Source organism: Bidens hawaiensis, unplaced genomic scaffold, assembly GCF_021521415.1.
Source record: "Bidens hawaiensis isolate Kalapana, Puna unplaced genomic scaffold, B.hawaiensis_p1.1 tig00000369_1, whole genome shotgun sequence".
Taxonomy (NCBI): domain Eukaryota; kingdom Viridiplantae; phylum Streptophyta; class Magnoliopsida; order Asterales; family Asteraceae; genus Bidens; species Bidens hawaiensis.
In genome coordinates this window covers 5328337-5345652 of record NW_027491028.1, presented here as the reverse complement: position 1 = coordinate 5345652, position 17316 = coordinate 5328337, and the positions used below count along the sequence as shown (strand labels likewise).

General features: G+C 34.2%; 2 protein-coding genes and 1 long non-coding RNA gene across 3 annotated transcripts; 1 reads left to right on the top strand and 2 right to left on the bottom strand.

Annotated features, from left to right (window-relative positions):
- The first annotated feature begins 8285 nt into the window (after positions 1 to 8285).
- Positions 8286 to 8856, top strand: LOC143623974 (late embryogenesis abundant protein 18-like). Its single transcript, XM_077094749.1, has 2 exons — positions 8286 to 8409; positions 8528 to 8856. The coding sequence occupies exons 1-2, from the start codon at positions 8323 to 8325 to the stop codon at positions 8792 to 8794; spliced, it is 354 nt and encodes a 117-aa protein (XP_076950864.1). The 5' UTR covers positions 8286 to 8322; the 3' UTR covers positions 8795 to 8856.
- Positions 8857 to 11398: 2542 nt separating this feature from the next.
- LOC143623928 (uncharacterized) lies at positions 11399 to 12711 on the bottom strand. The gene is made up of 3 exons (XR_013151994.1): positions 12551 to 12711; positions 12221 to 12485; positions 11399 to 12129 (listed from the first exon to the last, which is right to left on the bottom strand). It is a non-coding gene; the product is annotated as an uncharacterized LOC143623928 (long non-coding RNA).
- Positions 12712 to 14317: 1606 nt separating this feature from the next.
- LOC143623920 (uncharacterized) lies at positions 14318 to 16078 on the bottom strand. Its single transcript, XM_077094714.1, has 2 exons — positions 15727 to 16078; positions 14318 to 14735 (listed from the first exon to the last, which is right to left on the bottom strand). Exons 1-2 carry the CDS (start codon positions 16003 to 16005, stop codon positions 14505 to 14507), a joined length of 510 nt encoding a protein of 169 aa, XP_076950829.1. The 5' UTR covers positions 16006 to 16078; the 3' UTR covers positions 14318 to 14504.
- Between the last annotated feature and the right edge of the window lie 1238 nt (positions 16079 to 17316).

Here is a 17316-nt window from a genome sequence, read left to right as displayed (position 1 = left end):
ATTAGTCGGATATAAAATCCGGCTTAAGACCTTTAGTCTTTATTTTACCTCGATGAACCTTTAGTTCAATTCTCGTTTACTTGAAAACCTTTAGTTTAAAAGTAATATTTATAAACCTTTAGTTTATTATAAAAACCATACATTTCTTCTTCTTTAAGAAACGTATTCTTTTCTTTATTATTTAAGAATACTCATTATACTTAAATAATATTTATAACAAAGAATTTATATAACACATATATATATATATACATTTCTTTTCTTTGATATTTCTTTTATTCTCGAGGTATTGAATATAATCTCGACTTAGGGTATTAAGCCTTTTATGATAATATTTTATTATAGTCATTTATCAATACGCCTAACCTTGTTGGCTTTTTGGAAACCCTAAGAGCTTGAGCAGCACTCCAACGCCGCTTGAATACTTCACTTGGCACGCACAACGAGACACACCAATCTTCTTTCACGTCGACACGCTTTACGAGATAACTTGTCAGGACGTCACTCCAATAATATCTTCTTGATTATAACATCGTCGGGTGGTGGCACGATTATCGGGGTATGGCACAGAAAACGAGGAATCGAGTACGTTTATCGAGGTGGATCGAGGGCACGAACTTCGAGGTGTAGAGAGATGTTAGAGAGAGAGTAATAGGTGTGATTTTGGTGTGAGAATGTGAAAGCCAGACCTGCTATTTATAGACCTGATTTTGGGTCCCATCACGCGATGGGTGCCTTGGCTAGCCTGTCGCGTAGCGCGACGTAGGCTTGATGAATCGCACACTAGACCTGCCACGTTACGACACGTGGCAAGCGTTGTGCCGCGTGGCGACACGCGGCAGACGGTGCCACATGGTGACACGTGGCGGCAGACGGTGGCACACGTGTTACAACGTGTCAGGCCACGTCATCGCGATACGCGATGACGTTAGGTTCAACAGCGATCGCGTATCGCTGTTGACTTCTTCCAGAAGCTTTGACCAAGCCCCATCGCGATACGCGATGGGCTCGTCTTTTGTCCCGTCGCGTAGCGCGATAGGACAAGAAAGCAGAATTTTTATTTTCAACCTTGGAGTTTGGAATTTGGCAGAATTGATCCCTAGACTTTTAAAAATTGACATTTTTGGCTCGAAATTTCCGTGATGTTACAATCTTTGAATGAAAACCATATTAAAGTTATGGAAATGTTTTTTTTCCTTTAAGTCTTATGTATCAGGTTGGTGAAGAAGTAGTAAGAAAGCAATTTAGACATACATGTAAAGCAGTTCAAGAAAGGAGTAAAAGCGTGTACATTGATGTTTGAGGCCCGGACTTGAGCTCTGTAAAAGCATCTCAAGGTTAGCTCAAATTCAACCATTCAATGTTTATTTATATCTAACGGGCCAACTAAAAACTCGCTTATATACGAGTATGTAGTATAAATATATGTATACATATTTGTATGTTGTATAAAAAATATATAATAATGCATATATATATATATATATATAAGGGAGATTTCAATTAAGAACCCCTTTGAGTTTTAAGAACTCGAAAGAACTCAGTGTAACGATATTTTTTTTCGAATTGTTTTTTTACACATGCGTAATATATGTAAGTTACATACACGTAAAAAAATTACAGAATTTTTTACGCACCGAGTCGACTTTTTACACATGTGTAACGCACTTAAAAGTTAGTGTAACCACTTACATATTTATTCTCTCTCCTACTTTGACTTTTTGTCAGACTTAATCTCAACAACATAATTCAATCCATTTAATTAAATGTGTGGCCTAGAATTGAGTTCTTAAGTTCATAAAACTCAACATGGTTCTCAAAATATTCCTCCCCTATATATATATATATATATATATATATATATATAAGCGGACTAGACCGGAAACTTAAAAGGGAAAATGTCGTACCTGTAAATCGGACCGTTTATTAAGGGCCGGTTCTGGCTCTACACGGGTTTGGAACATTATATCACGGGTTTACGGGTTTTAGATATAGTTTTTAAGCTTCATTTTATTAATGTAACTATGTTTCTCGGGACGGTTTCACGGATGGGGTTCATGGGTTTCGCGGGACGATTTCATGGGTCATACCCATTTATTAATGTAACTGTGTTTTGTTAGCAAATTTCTACGGTTCGGGTGAAGACCTCGGTTCGGGTTGCATGTATGAAGACATTAGTTCAGAATGAAGACGTTGGTTTAGTTGTATATAACTTTCATTTTTAAACATATATATTTGTGGTACTGTGATTTTTTTTTTGTATATTTGAAACATTTTTGTATATTGTTTTCATTTTTAGGTATATATTTTTGCGTATACTGGGTTTTGTATATTGGGTTTCAATAAATAGAAACAAAAAAAATCTGATAGTTCATTTTGCACAAAATAGTTCAGAGGGGTATAATAGTCATTCTGCATAGCCATTCAAACGTCCAACCAAACAACACTTACTGGTTCAGCACTTACTGGCTCAGAGTCTCTTAATAATTCAGACCTCTTAATCATTCAGCACTTAATGGTTCAGCACTTGCCAAATAACCCCTTAGAGACACCAAATGCATGGGTCACATAGTACTTGATTGATAGTTCAACTATCTATTCTTGTTGGCGTATATAAGAGGAAGAAGTTGATCTGTCACCACCGCCATCACCATTATTCTCTCGTTTCTCATTTGGGTCTCATCTTTGTCAGCTAGGATTAATCCGCTAATTCACTTTGTTCATATAGTTTGACTTTTAAGTAAAGAAGTTGTATCATATCATGACAATGATGATATAATACGAGCTTTTTATTTTATTTTATCTTGTATTGATTATATCGTTTTTCTTTCGTCTTATTTTGAGATTGAAGTTTTGTTTCATCATTTGTGGGTTTAGGATTAATGTTTAGATTCAGTCAAATCATGCGATTCAACGCGAAATCATGCTAAAAACCTTTAGGGCGCGTTCGTTTCACGGAATTTTTTTAAGGAAATTTGCATTGGAATTGGAATTTGAATTGGAATTAGAATGGAATGGTATGTTTGAAAATCTCAATCATGTGTTTGGTTGGTTGATATGTTATTGGAATTGGAATCTTCTCCACTCTATTCACCTCCCTTCAATCTACTAACATATAAATAATAAAATAACAAAAAAATGATAATTTTTAAAAATCTAAAAATATAAATATCAAAAAATTAATTAAAAAACCAAAAATTTATTTAAAAATAAAATAAAAAAAAACTAAAAAATATATTAAATATGTATAAAAATTAAAAATAATTTTAAAAAAGTGAAACTAATATAAAAATTCTAGAACTACTAAAAAAATTGAGAAAATAATAAAAAACAAATATATATGTTTTATGCTTGTCACACAATAACACATCATAACACCACCATAAACAAACATTTGATTCGGTTAAGTTCAAAAACACTTATCACCCATCTTCATTATACATCTCTAGACCAATAATAAATTTAACATATTGTTGCATATACTAATTAGAACATATCATACTAAGACCAATGTTCAAACATACGATTAGAAAGTTTTCAAAACGCGAATAAAAGTCGTTCCAACATATGACGACAAGTTTTAAACACCACTAATAAAAGTACCAAAATACGAACATATGACATAGCCAAACTTTTACTTAGACAACAAATACCTTACCCAGTCCTCTCTTTCTTCTTCACCCAAATCCCAAAAGGTCGACACCCTATTATATTCACTTTTGATTTCTTCAATAGCTCTAAACTTTTCCAATTGAGACAAAGATGTCATTTTTTTAATCTCGGAAGTGATCATCGTTGTTTTCTTTTCTTTCTCAAGTTCATACTTTATCCCTTCACTCAATTCGGCCGACGTTTCCTTAAGACGATCACCAACAAAACAACCACATCATTGAAATTTTGAAACAAAGAATTAACTTGGCCTGAACGTTTCTTCTTCTTACCTCGACCACTTGAAGTTTCTTCCACTTGAACACTTGCATTAGTGCCTTCATTATGACTAAAGTCATCAAATTCATTATCCATTTGGTCCTCTAGTTCCTCCCTATTCGCCTTTTCTTCTATCTCGGCCACATTTTTGGCGCTATTACCTTGAGCTCGATCACTTCCAAAGATAACACACTTTCTTCATAATGAGGAAGACTTTTACGTTTCCATTTATCTGCCGATGGATGTTTCTATTGACAAGATAAGATTATAATAAAATAACATCAATACATTTTATGATTAACGAAATAAAAATGTTAATAACATAAAAATCTAACACATACCTCAACATAAGCTTCCCACACGGGAACTTCAGCGGTCACACAATTATGTTCTTTATCATAACCAAATCCACTAGTGTTTAACATTTCATGAACGATTACCCAATCTTTCTTCATTGTTTTGACTCTTGATTCGATGTGCGGTCTAGCCCGAAGGTCCGTTCCGGGAAGTGATTCTTTCAATGATGATTCAAGATGTTTCAAGTACCCGGTTCTAAAGCCATTATCAGATTTAAATGCCTTCGTGTTAACCATCTCTACAAAGGCCTCAATAAGTTTTGCATCTTCTTCGGCATTCCACCCTCAATAATTTCTATTGCTCTTCATTTCTATAGAAAAAGCATGAACTAAAACATCAATATATATATATAAAGCAATATAGTGTTTAAAATTAGCATAAACAATACAAGAACACAATAACATAAGAATCACCTAAAATTCATAATAAACAAAAGCAAACAAACAAAAAACATCACAAAAAAGTATTTAATCATCCAACACCACCAAAATAGCATAATCAACACCAAAATCATAAGCAAGTATTTAATAATTCAACATCACCAAATAACATACTCAACACAAAAAATAGCATAATCAATTAGTTTCTAAGACATTCTTAATCAATTGGTAGCACTCCAAGAGTCAAACTGCTTTGGGCAAGATTGTTTCTAAATGTTGTCCACTCATTTGAAGTTCCGATATAAGTTATATTATCTTTGTCTTCCTCATCGTCTTCATTCGCAATCACGTTGTCGACCTCGGTCTCTTCCTTGCCCTCGTCATCATCCTCGTCCTCGTCTTCATTACCAAATGGATCTATTGGCATTTCTCTTCTTATAAAGTTATGAAGCAAACAACATGCCATTATGATCCTATTTTTTTGGGGTAATGGGATAGTATGAGTGATCTCTCAAAATTGCCCACATTGCCTTTAAAATACCAAAACATCTTTCTATAACATTTCTTGCAGACGAATGTTTCATGTTAAACAGTTCTTTTGGATTAGTGGGTTGGTGTCCATCACGCCAATCATTTAAATAATATCTTTGACCTCTATAAGGGGCAAGGAATCCTACTCCATTTGTGTATCCCGCATCTATCAAATAATAACCTAAAAATACATTATAGTTAATAAACACCAAAACTTCCTCAATTTTACTATATTTATTCTATACACCTAAATGATATATATATTATTACATACCCGGCCTTAAGACTTTCAATCCATGTGGCCTATCAAGAGCATCTCGAAGGACTCTACCATCCGCCGTCGACCCTTCCCAACCGGGTAACATATATATATAAATTGCATATCTTGTGAACACACACCTAACACATTCGTAGCAATTTCTCCTTTTCTTGTTCTATATTTAGGATTTTCTTCACTAGGCACTAAACATTTTATATATGTTCCATCCAAAGCCCCTAAACAATTCTAAAATCAAAAAGTACAAAAAAAGTGTTACTATACATGTCTAATCCCTAATGCAAGTTAACAAAAAAAGTATAATGATTATATAATACCTTGAACCATTTCCACTTATGATCAGTAGAATTCTCGGGAACAAGTTCAAGCTTCTTAATCAAACGTGAATGAAATCTAATCAATGCATTACAAACTCGAGAAACACATCTACTAATTGTGTCTCCCGAACGATCAAAATGACATATCATGACCCAATTCTTAACATTATGAGCTATGATGTGAAGAAAGATGGCTACTTGTTCATCAATATCCATATTCCTATTTGCTTTTAATCCTCCAAATGTTTTAAGCATGTCACACAAGTTGATAAAATATGCTCGATTCATCCTAATTTAAGATATAGACATGATGTCACTCTCATAAACATACCTATACAATATTGAATATCGATCTAGTTTTGCTGAAGAGTGTCGAATCTGTGGTTTATCTATTTTGTATTTGACTACCAACTTGTAAAGTGAAAGCATAAGCAAAGAAACAATTGTAATAAGTTGGTTCCACCATGCCAAAATCAATGTCGTGTTCCTTTGGTTACGTTTGCGAGTTTGTAAACTAGAGCCATTTCCTATTTACACATTACCAACACACAACGAGTTAAAATTTGTTGAAACAACTATATTATGATAATTATTATCTAACAAATTATATCAAAGTATTTCGTCAAGCACAAATTTGGTTGAAGCATTTCATCAAACAGTTGGTGTGCAATGGACATATGTTAAAAATAGTTTAAAATTTAAAAACTTTTGATAATCCTTTGAAAAGTATCCAAGATTAAACAAGAACTTAAACAAAAACAGAAATTAAAGTATAATAATAATAATAATAATAATAATAATAATAATAAACATTATTATTATTATTAGCTCAGTGAAAATCATGTAGAATCAAGCAGAAGAAGATATTTGGCAAGCTGTAGTACTAGTAGACTGAATATATATGTAATAACAATAATAATAATAATAATAATAATAATAATAATAATAATATGTATTAAACAAATACAAAAGCCTAACATGTGAAGAAAAAACGATGCTGTTAGGTGTGACGAGCAAGACAGTGGAGGAGAACGATGATGGTTCACGGTGGAGGAGAACGATGATGGTTCACGGTGGTAGAGAACGGCGGTGGAGCATGGTGGTGGAGAGAGGCAGTGGAGCAGAGTTGGTGAAGTGATAATATGAAAGAGGGCTGTGTTAGGGTTTATAAAAATCCTTGACATTCCTTACAGTTTTGGTGGGATTTTAAAATCCCATGAAAATGGGAATTCATGGGATTCTCTTTCCATTCTGGTTCCAGTTAATAGTGAAATGAACACAGGAATCTATGGGATTTAAAATTTCATTCCGCCCAATTCCATTGAATTCCGCGAAACGAACACCCCTTAAAAACAGGCATTTTCTGTAAGCCCTGGTGTCTTAATTTCTTGTCCAATATGTCTTTTCTTTTGTCAAACCCCATGTAGGTTGCATATAATATTTTCAAGCAAATTAATTAATTAATGAGTTAACATCTTTTGATTACCGAACTTACAATTCATTGATTAATTTTAAAATTCTCAAGATAGTCATTTCTCATAAAGAGAAACTCAAAATAGCCCGCAGTTTTTTAAAAATCCGGAAATAACCTCCAAATCTCGTATGGGGCGTCACATTGAGAGTCGATCCGACGAGATTCAAAATGATTCGAATCTTGTCGGCTTTGTCCAAATTTTAAGTAATTCCGTCTTCTCGTTCAAATTTTAGAAAATCTCGTCTGCTTCCCAATTTATTATCATCATCTACCATCTTCCTTTATCTTCCTAAAAATAACTCCAACCATGTAAACCGGACTGGACTCGGGTGACATTTGAACCGTTTCCGGTGAGCACAAATCAAAGCCCGATATATTTGTCCATTGGCTTCGATTTGTGCCCGCTGGAAACAGTTAAAGGTCGCCGGAGCCAATCCGGTTTACATGGTTCGAGGTTTTTTTAAGGGAAAATGATTGAGAAAAATTGGGAAGAGAGGGACATAGTTTTAAAGAAACGACAAAAGAATTTTCTCCAAAATATGGACTAAGGAGACGAGATTTCTTAAAATTTGGCCGTGGAAGACGGAATTATTTAAAATTTAGATGGTGCCAACGAGATTCAAATCATTTTGAATCTCGTCGGATTGATTCCCAATATAACGCCCTAGACGAGATTTAAAGGGTTTTCTCCAAATTAAAAAAAAAAAGATTTTTTTTTTTTTTTTTTAAAAACAAGTGTTAATAATTTAGGTTTCTCCCTCTCTAAAAAAAGAAAAACAAAAAAAAAGTCTTCTTGAAGTTTAAACAAGAAAGCAACTGCTTAAACAAATTCTTAAACAATACATGATTGGAGCAGGTTCACCTCTTTAATAGATTGGCTTTGGGAGACATCCATACGACATACAAGAAGTGGCGTTCAAACGGGATACCACGTGTTACTTGCATGCTAGACACGTGGATCACACGTGTCACCATCCCATAAACACCGCCGCATATCACCCTCTTTAAAATCCATAATAATCGAGACAAAGAAGAGAAAGAATTAAAGAGAGCAAAAAAATGCATTCAGTAAAAGAAAAGGTTAGCAATGCAGCCAGTGCTGCTAAGGCACACGTTGAATCCTACAAAGCCAATGTTCAAGAAAAGGTTATCACCGATCGATATATATATAGTTTTACACATTCTTATTGGTATACGTTAAGTCGTTAATATTAATTTTATAGATGATGTTAATTTATTTTTAAATATTGTATAATGACTGCAGGCAGAGAAAGCAACTGCAAGAACCCATGAGGAGAAGGAGATAGCACATCAAACAAGGAAAGCCAAAGAAGCCGAGGCCAACATGAATCTACATGATGAAAAAGCTCAACATGCGGCCGAGAAGATGCATGGAAAACATCATCTTCTTGGCCATGCAGTTGGCCAGCACCACCAGCAGCCGCCGCTTGGCACGGTGAACCCGGTTACAGGAACCGCAGCTCCGACGTATCCTCTTGGTGGACATCTTCATGGACATAAACATCACTAGATTTCTTTCTAATTTGTTGTTTTCGTGTCTTCTTGTTATGTTTATATAAACTTCTATATTTTATTAAATTAAATCTATGAATAATATTTTATATATCGGATGTCATGTTAAAAGAAGAAAATGATCATAGAAGTTATATTCAGGACATTTATACCCCCATATAACTAGTAAAAGTAGAAAGAAGACCTTTATCTCGTGTATACCCATATATGAGAAGACATGAACATGAAACAATATATTTATACATGCCATGATTACATGTCGTGTATCTGTATATCACTTAAACTCGAACACGAACCTGTTTGATATCATTTATATAGAGTTAATGGCCACTTTCGTTCCTGTGGTTTGCTACTTTCGCCACTTCAGTCCAAAATTTGTATTTTTGTCAATTTAGTCCTCATAGTTTTAAATATTAGCCAATTACATCCTATCCGTCTAACGGCATCCAACTATGCCGTTAGTTTAAGGGTATTTTTGTCTTTCTCCTTTTTATTTTGAGTTATTGGTCATTTTCGTCCCTGTGGTTTGATACTTTTGCCAATTCAGTCCAAAGTTTGAAATTTTGTCAATTTAAGTTAGTTTTTTTCTATAACCCTAGAGAGCATTATCCAAGCCAAAAACAAGTCTGCATTTACTCTGTCGACAGCAGTAATCATACCCCCTCCTCTCGTATTTAGTTTCTAGACGATTCCTAAACTCTCCCCCATGGTGGAATTCAATGGTAAAGTGGTCAAAGCAATTCCGTGAAACCGAATTGTACGGCAAAAACTAAAAATCGTTTCTTTGATGAATGCATAATATTTAGGGTTTAGAGATTAACATATCATAACGAAAATCTGGGTCGTAATCAACTATTATACATTAATCAACAAAACAATTTTTAGTTTTTTGTGTATAATTCGATTTCAGGAAATTACCTTGACCACTTTACCATTGAATTCCACCATGGAGAAGATTTTAGGAAATGTCTAGAAACTAAATATAAGGGGGGGGGGTATGATTACTGTTGTTAACAGAGTAAATGCATACCAGTTTTTGAGGTTGCTCGATGGTTTTGGGCTTGAATTATGCTCTTTAGGGTTATAAACAAAAAACATAAAAAATAAAAAAAACTGAATTAAACTGAACATTAAATTGACAAATTTTCAAACTTTGGACTGAATTGGCAAAGATATCAAACCACATGGACTAAAATGACCATTAACTCAAAATTAAAAGGAGAAAGACAAAAATACCCTTAAACTAACGGCATAGCTGGATGCCGTTAAACGGATGGGACGTAATTGGCTAAAATTTAAAACTATGAGGACTAAATTGACAAAATTAAAAATTTTGGACTGAAGTGGCGTAAGTAGCAAACCACAGGGACGAAAATGGCCATTAACTCATTTATATATGATAAAGCTGTTTAGAAACACACATTTAACCATCTGTTTAGCTACTATGAGGAGGCTGGTCTCAGAGAATCGAAGATGTGGAGATGTGAAGAGAAACCATCAAACTGCACTACTGTAGATACACTACAGTAGATACGAAGATGGAGAATCGTTAAAATGGTTTGTATGTTGTCTGTTTGATGTTGGATTGAAATGATTTGTTCAATTTAATTGTTTGGTTTAGGAGCTACAAAGAGGGAAGAGGGAGAATCGTAGAAAGGTTTATGGGTCGTATGCTTGATATTGGATTGAAATAATGTGTCATGTTCAATTATTTATTATATTAAAAAAAATCTAATCAGGTGCTAAGGAATACTTAACAGGTAAACAAATATGTTATTTATTTAGACACGAAAATTGACAGGTTGATTCGTGTCTAGTTATTTGGTACATGAAACCTGTTAATGTCATATCCGATGCCTGTTAAAACCGTGTAGGTTTGCATCATGTATTCGTATATCTTATGTAAATTGTTCGCCCTGACCTTTATATGGAGATCATCCTAAGATTTACAATAAACTTAACAAAAAAAATGACAAAACTAGCAAATGATTAATCAAAGATTAACAATAAAATAAACTTAACAGAAAAATGATAAAAATAACAAATGATTAATTAATAAAGTAATAGTATAATAAATAGATTAACGACCCCCCCACCCCACTCTCTTTCTTCTAACTACCTCCAAAAATTCTGTTCAAGTTAGTAGCCTGGGTTAGAAGTTAGAACCTAACAAGTGATACATAAGTTAATAGAACAGCGATCAAGTTAGTAGAACAGTGATTATGGTTCTGTCATGGGCGGAAATTTCAGCGTTAATGGATATAAAAAGTTTTTGTACATGGGGCATAATACGGATCGACTAAAAATAGGTAAAATAGAAAAGAGTCGGGCAACAACTCAGATAGTTAGCGATGATGAGCGTACTTAAATTTAGGTTTAGTGGTTACGGGCTTGAACCTATAAGAAAACATAGTGAGCACTCGGTTTAATGATGAAAATAAGTGGAAATTCGGGCTATAAACTTTGCTTGAATCTATATAAAACTAGTATGATGACCCGTCGTGTTGCGGCAGGAGTCAGAAGACCGTAAAAATGACCATTATAAATATTATTTCTTATGTTTTGTAGGAAAGCCACACGTATTCTATTTCTAGATTGTTATACCATATGGCCATAACACAACATTTAATATATAGAATGTTAATATTTGAAGCCGCAACTATCATAACATGTGCAACAAAATTCAACTCCTTAGGTTAACATGAAATGTTAAACAGTAGAAAAAATACATCGAAACGTTATGCTATCCAGCTAATTCTATATCAAACAGAATGAGAGATACAGATGGAAGAACCTTGTAAGCTGCCTTAAGTTGGCATTTGACCGGGTCTCTTTTTATCGTTTCTTACACTATGGGATCTCCACTAATTTCAGAGAACTTCAATTCATTGCGCACATCATCCATGGTTTCGCCAATGTTTTGACCAATCACCATTTGCGCAGCCCAGTTCAGGTATCGTGATCCGTCCTCATAAAACGCTGCTTCAATGTTTTGGTACTCATTATCTATCATATATCATGCATAAAAGATATTTAGTGCATCTCAGTCAATATGTCCGGGCCCGGTCTGGTCTAGTTAGGTTGGTGTATACTTGCAAATGGATTGGATTAACATGATAAAATTCATAAGCGAATATTTTCACTCGTTTTATTAATCTTTTAGTTTAATCCATTTTGACATGCTATATATAAATAGACAGTGGGCTGAACTAACATCTAGAAAGCAATAAACTTGCAAACCTGTGATAGAATAACTGGTCCTCCTTGTGAAGCAAATAGGTTCTCAAGCTTCATCTTGTCCAAAATTTTAGTTGTAAAATTTTGCATGTAAAGCTATAAACATGAATAGAAGAGTGTCAACAATTTTTATGAAAAGAAAACAACTTTTAAAATTGGGATAACTCACATTACAAAAGAAAGTTACCTGATACAACAATATCTTTTGGATCATCATCGCATCCATCTGTTTTGACTTTCAACCATTTAAAACTCATAACACGACAAAAGGCTCAGTCGAGCATCATAGTCGTCAATTCTCATCTACGCATCATCGCATTAATATGGAAGTGGGTACAACGAACTAAACGTAACAGTACAACCTCCTCATGCGGTATATTTGATGTGGATGTAATCAAAAAAGCAATTGTACCAATAATCAATCTTCCCACCTCAACATAATTAACAAACATCTAAATAAACCATGACATGGTTACATGTTTAAAAGTGTTAGCGCAAAAGAACATCACCCACTTACCAGAGCAAGCGGTCTAAGATAAGTCACGTTTGCAGCCTGTTTCATGTTCAAATCCAAAGTTAATAATGTCCCGTTAGTTTTTTCTCACGCATTTTATTGAACACCTTGTAGTCACAAACAGAAAGTCAAATAAAAATAACAAATTACAGGCACAAAATCTCCAAGTTCAACATCCCATTGCTCACCATAAGCCAATGGATCGTTTCTCATTAAACCCTATAAACAATTTCATAATAGTGACCAATAATTACGTAAAGAAGTGTAAAAAATCAAATTGGGTGTTGTATGATACTTACATTCATGTTACGCAATGAAGTTCTTCACCTCTTAAACCATGCATACCACCACCATGGAATCTATCCATAACTGTAGATATTATGAGCATCATAGGAAAATGTAACAACTTATCAGATCTCAAAATCAAACAAAACAATGCAATGTCGTACACGAAAGCCCTAAAAACATTACCTAAAGATGAACCAAACGAAACGAACACTTCATAGCCATACATCTGACATGCGAAATTCAAAGAACAACCTAAATCTAAGGAAGACAAAGGTATAATTGACTGACAAACAACAACGACAGTCAACCAACATCGTCACAGTCAAAGCACATGGTTACAAAACGAAATCCAGCAAAATCAAATAACCCCGCCAGATCACCACCGCCGTGAATGCCAACTTCACCCGAAAATGTATATACAGTGAACAATGATAAAAATAAGTGGAAATATGGGCTATCGACTTAAATTTAGGTTTAGTGGTTGCGGGCTTGAAACTATCAAAAAAACATAGTGAGTGTTCGGTTTAATGATGCTTGAACCTATACATACAAAAAAGCATGAGTGCTTGGGTTTAATAAATTCTTGAACCTATAAAAAAATACATGCATTTAAGTGGAATTTTGGACTACAGGTGTATTAAGGAGGTGAATAAGGATTTGTTTTTTTAAAGGGTATGAGTTAAATCTCATGCTTGTCAATAGCAAAAGTTTAGTTTAATAATATAACTAATTAGAGTCTCTTAAAAAAGAATAGCGGCATCTTTTATTTAGCAATGAAAATTTTAATATTAAAAAGAAAAAGAATAAACTAATTTTTCATGATAAGTTGCGGAGAGATTTTAAGTTAGAATCAAGAAGTTAGAAAGATGTTCGGAATAGCAAGTCTACAAAAACACCAATCTAGAAAAATCCAAAGAAAAGCACTCTAGCATCTTAAATTTGGTTTCACCTTTTATCTAAAAGCATTTTTGACATTCAAAAATTTTTGTGACGGGTATAACTTTGCTGTTAAAAGCTTTGTTATTACGATCTCTTTAAGTGCACCAACACGTTACTTGAAACTATTTAACTTAGTAGTTAAATAGTCCGTTGTTACGAGCTCTCCAAATACACCTACAAGTTACTCAAAAATTTGCTTGAATAAATGTTCTTGATGAAACCTGGCAAGTGATCTTGATACTCAATGATCTCTTTAAAATAAAGCATGTAAATACCAATGTACTTCTACACATTCTGATTCTGCCATTTCTGTGCTTCACCAAAGAAGATGCAAAGATTCTATAGTTTAATTAATTTTTATTTGTTAACGCTTTTAAAGTATATTCTCTGCATGTCCACTCTTCAACGATAAATGAAATGATATATAACTATAAATAAAACTTAACTTAAAGTAAGTACAAGGCAAATGAAAAAAAAAATCAAATAAAACTTAATAATCGCGAGATAAATCTAAAGAAAGCTTGTAAAACATAATAATAACTACACAATCATCCTAAAAGAGATGTGAAAGTTTTTGGATTTTAGAATGATATACTCCATAAAAAAAGTTTGTAAAAGATTTTGGATTTTAAAATGAAATATACCATAATAACCTTAAATATCTTGAAACACAAGTTTCATTATCTTGTACCACAATTACATGTTCAAACAATCCATCAGAAAGAAGCTTTCATCCAACCAGCTGCAGGCGTCCATGGTATTTGACAGTGTGTTGAACCGTTCCTTCTCGGGACAAACATGGGTTTCTTGCTTTTGCAGGTTTAGCAGTTAGTTTGACCTCAAAGGATGACCATGTCTTCACCTCATTCTCTGCTGTTTCAGAGAAAACCTCTTCAAGAAACTCGTCTGCAACATCTCCATCTTCGTCTATCTTCAGACCACGTGTGTACCATTGAAGACCCTAAAAAAGGAAATCCATTATCAATCTATTCATAATCACATAAGAGCCTGCAGTGTGCTCATGACAGCAAATGGAAAGAAGCTTTTTGTAATCATGTAATGTTCAAAAAACAGAATCTTGATCACTTAGTATTCAAAGTTCAAACTGCAAATTTCATCCATTATAAACTTATAAATGCACCTAGGATCCCACAAATAATTCGGAATAATACAACTGTAGCATGTGACATATCTACCAACCAATACTATCAACTTTCTTACAAAAAGCTTCAAGATTCGTTTTTGGTTGTTCCGGGCGGAAACTTCCCGTGAGTTCATTCATCCTATGTTCTCATGCTAAAAAACATTGAAGTGTAAAGTTCTCATGAGGCGCAAAACGCGCCAATGATATTTTAGGCATAACACTTGGTATCTCCCGTGTGAACAGAACAAAACAAAACCGAATTTGTCTATGATAAGACTGTTCTCACTCAAACACGCTCAAGTGTTGATTCCTGGATTCTTAGTTGCACGATGCGTTTTGATCCAAAAAACCGATGCGCAATGCCTAATGCGTGGCGCGCACACATCACGTGTACGAGAAGTTAGTTATTATAAAATACTACAGAATTATTTACAGATAGTATTTTAACTTGTAAACTCTAAGTAGTCATAAATGCGCGCATTATGCAATTTAAAGCACATTGTCCTCGGCCTCGCATCAGGGAATCACAGCGTATTGCTCATTACGCGCTCCTGATGTGTGTATTTTATAACCATAGGCTTGAATACGCCCAAAATATCACTTACTGTAATGTTGACCATCCAATCCATTAATATAATTATAATCGAAAACTAAACCCTAAAAAGCATCCTACTGGTTCCGTTCGTCAAATTTGTAACTCCCACAACACAATCTTAAAGATACAAACAATAATCGATTATTAAAAGTCACCAATTATAGAATAATTAATCTTCAAAATCATAACTTAAAGAGAGATCGACGGAATTACCTGAACGCCGCCGTCGCCGGCGGGGCAGGGGATCAAAATGGGGCCGATTTGATGGGACTTATCGACGGGAACTGGAACGGAGACTTTGAATCCACTCCGAGGGAGATGACTGTGATCTTGGTCTACCGAATTGGGATGATGATTGTGGGCGTTTACATTATTATTATTATTATTATTATTATTATTATTATTATTATTATTATTATTATTATCGTCGTCTTTGTTGACCTCGTGATTCCCGAATCCTAAAAATCCCACTATCCGCTTGAAGAATCGCATTATGTTCGATTGGATTGGATGGAATTAGGGTTTTGATTGCAGAGTGTATAAATTGGGGCTGCCAATACGGGATTTGGGGAGTAGAAGCGTCACCGGTACTAGATTTTTTTCATTGATTGCGTGCCGAGATATTAACATTTATATAACACACTTTGTTTTTTTTATCAACACAATTAGGAAAAACCATATAATAGTTTTATTTTTTAACCTAACTATGTATGTTTGTATCCTACTATCCTTTTACAACTTGTAAACTGTTTTATTTCAAGTGGGTCATCTAGCATGTGGACAAATAAACTGGTTAACCGAATCGATTTGAAAATCGAATTAAAGTTGAACCGGTTTGAAACTGATTATGTAGAAACCGGTTTGTAATTTTCTTCTTTAAAACTGGTTCCAAACATGAATCGAAACCGATCATAACCTGGTCAAGAAACCGGGTTAAACCCGAACCAAAAACAATCATAAACCGATTTTGACTTTTGTTAACAAAACCGGTTTGTACACCTCTATCCGGCACTAACAAAGAGTTAGGGGGTTGAGATATGAAGATTTTGATGATGGAGTCGAGATGATGGTATCGCTATGGGGAAGCAACAAAGGTATATAAGGAAACATCTTTCACCTTATGATATTTATGTATGCTCAAAACCTTCATGTAACATCCTACTTTTGATATAATAAATAAAAGAATTTTGTTTATTTAATGGTGTGTTATTATTTTGTTGTAAGTTAAAATTAATAGAGTGTGAGCATGGACAATAAAAGATATAATAACAGGTGGTAATGGATCTTAGGTCCTTGGGCTTGGGGGTATTTAAATACCTTTAAACCTCCCTAAAACTCTCATTTCTTTCATCCAGCCTCCCTGCACACACTCAAAAACACACACAAACACTCACTTTCATCCCGGATCCAGATCTGAGCAAGAAAGAGGGTGATTTGTAGCTGATTTCCATATACAAATAAGAAACACGTCTAGATTCACGTCTTGAATCCAACCTGAAGCAAGAAACACGTCTATATCTACATCTAGACTCGAACCCGAAACGAAAAAGGTATGTTTCTTATATAAAGGTTAGGTTTTAGACGTAGGTTTGCTTAAGATTTGATACGAAGAAAAATCGATCCTTATGGTGTTAGAAAAACATAAACTTTATAGTAAAAGACTTAACGGGTGCGATACGGGAAGAACGGGTACCGTTTGGTTCGCATTAAAACAAGAAAAAGAAAGTTTTTATGAATCGGAACCCGTTATATCGATAAAACGGTCACATAAGATTGGAAGAGAACGTTTATAGCTGAAAGGTA

Bases quoted from the DNA above. Each gene is read 5' to 3' on its own strand.
- LOC143623974 (XM_077094749.1), top strand. From the start codon at position 8,323: ATGCATTCAGTAAAAGAAAAGGTTAGCAATGCAGCCAGTGCTGCTAAG. The intron at 8,410-8,527 runs GTTATCACCGAT...TAATGACTGCAG, and splicing joins AAGCCAATGTTCAAGAAAAG to GCAGAGAAAGCAACTGCAAG.
- LOC143623920 (XM_077094714.1), bottom strand. From the start codon at position 16,005: ATGCGATTCTTCAAGCGGATAGTGGGATTTTTAGGATTCGGGAATCAC. The intron at 14,736-15,726 runs GTAATTCCGTCG...TTCCTTTTTTAG, and splicing joins CCGGCGACGGCGGCGTTCAG to GGTCTTCAATGGTACACACG.